Source organism: Diadema antillarum, unplaced genomic scaffold (genome assembly GCF_040938485.1).
Source record: "Diadema antillarum isolate AM-2024a unplaced genomic scaffold, OU_Dant_1.0 scf00000064, whole genome shotgun sequence".
NCBI lineage: Eukaryota > Metazoa > Echinodermata > Echinoidea > Diadematoida > Diadematidae > Diadema > Diadema antillarum.
In genome coordinates this window covers 2,149,274-2,155,047 of record NW_027270953.1, presented here as the reverse complement: position 1 = coordinate 2,155,047, position 5,774 = coordinate 2,149,274, and the positions used below count along the sequence as shown (strand labels likewise).

Sequence of the window (5,774 nt, the reverse complement as noted above, 5' to 3'; positions counted from 1 at the left end):
AACATATCATCAAACTATAATTTTGAAAGACTTGTCTGAATACAAACGTCGCCATGTATCTGTGCAATCAAAATCACCTGTGTCTTTACCTCAGCTTACAGTAGATAATTACAAGAGGTAATTCATAAACACAGCTGCATATGCATACGCAGTGACAATATCTGATTATTTTGGCTACATCTCCCCTTCCTCCTCCTTTAAATTCAACTATAAACCCTCAAGTGCAGATCGTGAATTCTTTAGGTTGGAATACAACATCAGGAAGATAGAATGTCTATAATCTTATCGTGCACATATAACACTGATAAAAGAAATCGATAACACCACAGCACACTACATGAAAGACAAGTTTGAATACAAACATCGCCATATTCCCTCTACAATCTATCTATTAAACCTCTTTCTATTTCAACCTACAACAAATAAATGCAAGAGATTGTTAAAGCGCGGATCTAAGGGATGTAAGGGGATTTGCCACCTTTTTATCTGAATCTTTTTATCATTATCATTATAAGAAATAAAAAAAACCCAAAACAACAAACTACATGAAAGACTTGTTCGCATACAAAGCATCGCCATTACCGTCACAATCAAAGAGCTGTATCATGCATATATAATACATAATGACATATCTGCCAATTTCGGGCATCTTTCCGATTCCCCACCTTTGAGTTTAGCTTTGAGATCCTTACAAACCCTGCAAGTAAAGTTTATTAGGTTGAAATACCACTGGCGCAAGCATGAAATGAAAGACCTTTGGCTGTATTCTCATAATACATGTTTGGGACACTCTCGCTCTTGAGACCACCACGCAGCTTTTGATGCTCTTTTTCACAATCTGTAAGCACTTGGTTTCACATTCTGAATCCAGTCGAGGTTCAGAGGCTGGCCTCACTCGTTTGCTGCGTTCCTGCCATCAAGTTTTTACTCTCCTCTTGAGTACTACTACCCGGCCGTGACGTCAGTTCTATTGCAGAAGCAGTGGCACTACGTCTGTCATTGCCACCGCCACCAGAGGAGGCCCCGGCGTTCTCAGGGTTCTGTCGATAAATATCATGACAAAGTAAAGAGTGACATGACATGTGCAGATGTACAAACAAAGAAAGAAATAAAAAAGATAATATAATTTTTCGCAACACCTGTAGCGAAGTGTTCCACGTCAGATTGATTGTATATTCATAATTAAGTGCTTGCGACCACACATTTCTGCCTTAGCAAAACATACTGACACTCGACTGCAGAGTAAATGAACATAGAGCATGAACATTCATGCGTAAGGAAGATTGGAATCATAAAATTGATATAGACTTGTAATTAATTCACTTTCGTTGATTTCTTACTTCATTGTTCCTCTGTATCACATGACATAACCGGCTGCCAACTCCTGATTTCCAAATAAAATACACCACCACCAGTGCCATCGGGATCATGAGGATTAAGAGAACACAGATCACTGCTATCAGTGCCACGTGCAGACGATCGAGCGACGAGCCTGTCCATGTCAAAAGAGTTTGGGTATCAATAATTACGTTTAGTCATAAAAGCATTCACCATGGCATATTAATGCTTATAGCGTATTGGTTGTAGTTGTATTTATTGAGTGATTGGAAAGTGTGTGTTAACCCTATTCCCACGGGGGGCATTCCCCCTCCCCCCCCCCCCCCGACGTTTCGCGTGATTATTCCGCAACGCGTGATGCTCTCCCCGCGACATTTATGACTTTTTTCTTTCAAGTATCGCGTAACTTTTGAGATCAAATTTGTAGCTCCCGGGCATACCGTTTTGAAGCCACGCCCCTCTGAAAAAAAATTCGTTGACCCAAAATTGCTCGAAAACATGATTTTGTGTACAAATCCAAAGTAAATTGTGTTTTTGCAATTAATTCATATGAAAATAAATATTTTTACTTTCAATGGCTGATAACTATTTATTTTAGCTTGATCATGCTTTAAAGAGTTTCTGCGACAAATTTTGACGAAAAAAAGACAACAAAAACAAAATGTAAAAAAAAAGAAATACATAAGAAATTCAATAGAAAATAAAATACATAAGAAATAATGATGAAGCCGAATTTTTGCTTCAATATTATTGTTGAAGATATTGAAATGAATATGTTCACCAAAATTAGAAATCTTGGAGCTTCATTTTTTGATGAATAGGCAAAAAAATAATGTCACATAAATCAGCATAAACTAATTAATATAAAATACATAAATTAAAATTTGAAAAATCTAACTATTACAGTCTTGTAGATTACATTGGCCTCTACGTTAGTGCAAACTTTCGCGAGGATCGCGCGATCCACGACCGAGATCTAAGGGGGGGGGGGGGCAAAATAAAGCCCCCCCCCTCCCGCCGTGGTTTCAAGTCCCTCAAAGAACCCGATGGGACTAGGGTTAAGGATGGGGGTTTGTCTAAAATGCAAACCATGTGCATGTATTCTTGTACACTTGGAACAGTACGTCTGAATCACATGTGTCCATTTGAATGGGTTTAACAGTGATTTCACGTTGACCATGTTGGCAGTGTCTGCTTTAAACTTTACTTATTATTTAAATCAAGACTTTCTTTATTTTCAGCATCCTTTACACCCCCCCCCAATTCTTGATCCCTGATTTTTTAGTCACTTAAGCTTGCAATTGGTATATTCCTGCAATCCTAAGAGATTCTGTCACGAATAACCACTTGAATCCAATGTTTGACGCAGCATTTGATTTCTTGTCGGGCAATAACATTAATTTTTGAAAACTCTCAATTCTATATTTGTCTTTTTTTTCAGTTTCTTATCTTTCAAAGTTAATTGCACTAGCAGGATACTTGAAATTGTTTACTCTATTCTACACAGCATTTGCATTTCTTCGAACATTTAAGATTATGTGGTGTGTTAAGCTTTCGTTTGTTAAACTTGTGCTTACAATGTCAAGATAGTGACTATGCATCCCTCGCAGTATCTTGCGTATAGTCGTATATATAATGTGAGGCTAGACGACTCAACGTTACAACTTTCTCAGACAACGAACAGATAGAAAAGCAAGTAATATACACACTTATAAATTTGTGGCAGGCACCAAAAACATATAATTTATCTGGTGGCCCTGGGCCACCGGGCCACCGCTAAAAATGTCGAGTCTTAGTAATTGGGCCTATTACATGATAGATATTAAAAGATATTCCTGGTATTCACCAATGGTCATTAATTTAGTTCCTTTTCCTTCCCCGATAACTTAAATCGAGTGCAAACGATAAACGCAATACCAGGTTCAAGAGCACGTACTCTTCTGTACAGGCTCTGGGTTTTTGTCGGCTGCAGTGGTTGATCCCGCATAGAGTTCTGTGGTTGATTCTTGTAAAGTCGTCGATGGTTCGGTGAAGATACTAATACAAACTGTGTCTGACGTAGTGGTGCAGTGAGTCTGGACACGTTCATTCGTTCCACAGTCCGAGCAGCTGCGGCAAATTGTGCACCGATTGAAATTCGCTTGGAAGAATTTACCAGTACAAGCTCTACATCTACAGGTGACAAAAAATAAAAGTGCATGTTTTTCCCTCCACATTGAAAATAAAGGATAGAATTTGATTGACATAACAATTCATAAAGCGTAAAATCTTTGCATAATATCAAAAGTTTTATGCAGCGTAGATTATAGTATAATCTTCTGGGCTGCGAAAGGTTTTGATATGCTTGACAATTAAGCACCGTTACATGAAAAATGTGTCTTGAGTCTTGATATAAAGACTGCTTACAGTTGGGGGTACAATCAATCATATTCATAGCAAAAATTTGGAAACTTTCCTAATGCCACATCAAGATTTCTTTTCACTTCGTGTCAGATTTTAACGAAAACACGGAAGAATAAATAAAAGAAACAATAACAACTCGCAACCACTTATGAAAATCATGTTACTGAACGATACCGGATGATTTCACCTTCCCAAGATAATATTGGATACCATGAACACAGTTCAATCACTGTATCATTGAACATGAGAAGAACATGAGAAGAATCTGATTCGAAAAGTGTAGGGCCTTATTCTGATGGTGGGATTTCCTTTTTGTTGTTCTTCTTTCGTTGCTCTGTACGTCAACCTTAGAAAGTCCCAAGAAAGTACCTAGGATCTGCCCGGGAGTGCCCACTTAAGCGAATATTGGAGGTTTGACTGGGTATATAGAATAAAGTGGCAGTTTGGGTTTTCTCACATGTCTGTCGTGTCTTCATCGGCACTGATACATGGTTTAATCTTCACCTGGCCCGGCTCGCAGAGCATGAGACCTTTGGCACCGTTCGGGCAGTCAGAACTCTCGTCGTACGTCATTGGAGAGTCAAACTCGCAATCTGATTCCTGTAAGATGGATTGAAATAGCAACATAACATCCATGTTACTAAGGAGGATAGAGAATATCACTTTGGCGCCATCTTGCATTACGTAAAATAGTTCATCTTTAAGCTTCAAGTATTGTATTCGTTGCGATAGGCTACTTTCAAGACTAATCATTGTGGTGGATTTGTTGAGAAGAGTAATATAGTACATTAATGTAATCTTTTCTCCTTTCATGAGAAGGATGGCATTCTCATATAGCTAATGGTGATTTTAAAGGGAACCATTAATTCATGTATTCTTCCGTCCAAACATTCACGGAATATATCTGTTCTGTATCCATCATCATTACTTTGTCTGATTTCTTTGATCCTCAGTCTTGATAAAGGGCAGGGCCCGAAAGCTTGAGAATAAAAATCAAACTGTGAGGATGCAAGCTACGTCTATCGTCTCATCCTTTCTCTCATCTATTATATATATATATATATATATATATATATATATATATATATATATATGTATATGTATATATATATATATATATATATAGAGAGAGAGAGAGAGAGAGAGAGAGAGACGGGGAGAGAGGGAGAGGGAGAGACCGTGTGGAGAACCAGTGTAGCCTATATACTGTATAACTATATAAAATATCTTCTCGCACTGAACAAATAATGAAACGGTCGGAACCCCCCCCCCCCATATATGTATAAATTATATATACAATTATAATATTATATATCTATTACTTATCAATCAACATTGATTCAATTTGATAATATGTATAGTGCACTTACCACATTCGAGGACATGCCTCCATAGTTCCAGATCAGTGCAATCGAGAGAAGAATATAAACAGTGTTCTTTTTCTGTGTCGCCATAATTTCTGTCTCTGGGGATTTTACAGAAATGTAATCATAATAACCATATATATATATATATCAAAAATACCAAAACGACCGTGGTAATACAAGACAAGAAAAAAGGACATGATGATGACAATATTGGTCGCATTATGGAAGCTTGAGAAAAGTTTCACAACTTTTTATTTCCGTCACAAAACTACAGTCATCACCACGTGTCCACAATATTCTTCCAGTCTATGCGAACTGAAGCCTATCAGTTATCATTTACACGGCATCAAGATCAGTCATGAACCAATGTATTGCGGTTTAATGTCGATATGAATGATATGAACTTGGATACCGCAAACGAACTGCAAGTAATGTAAGATATGTAAATGTGGCATAATGAAAACGTAACTACCAACGGTCATGATTTTTTTTTTTTTGGGGGGGGGGGGGCGTTATTGGAAGCAGAAAGCACTATACAGAAAGCGATCACAAAACGTTAAAAAAATTCACAAGAGCCTTGGCTACAAGGTAGGACACGATCAAAAAAACACACAGGCCTACACACAGTTAAAGTAGCCAGACTTGTGTCGAGCTATGAGTGTTCGC

The 5,774-nt window shown here is 37.8% G+C and overlaps 1 protein-coding gene across 1 annotated transcript; it reads right to left on the bottom strand.

The window, feature by feature from the left end:
- Window positions 1-878: 878 nt before the first annotated feature.
- On the bottom strand, window positions 879-5,544 carry LOC139716368 (uncharacterized). Its single transcript, XM_071627914.1, has 5 exons — window positions 5,112-5,544; window positions 4,199-4,341; window positions 3,275-3,447; window positions 1,341-1,492; window positions 879-1,040 (listed from the first exon to the last, which is right to left on the bottom strand). The coding sequence occupies exons 1-5, from the start codon at window positions 5,193-5,195 to the stop codon at window positions 879-881; spliced, it is 714 nt and encodes a 237-aa protein (XP_071484015.1). The 5' UTR covers window positions 5,196-5,544.
- Between the last annotated feature and the right edge of the window lie 230 nt (window positions 5,545-5,774).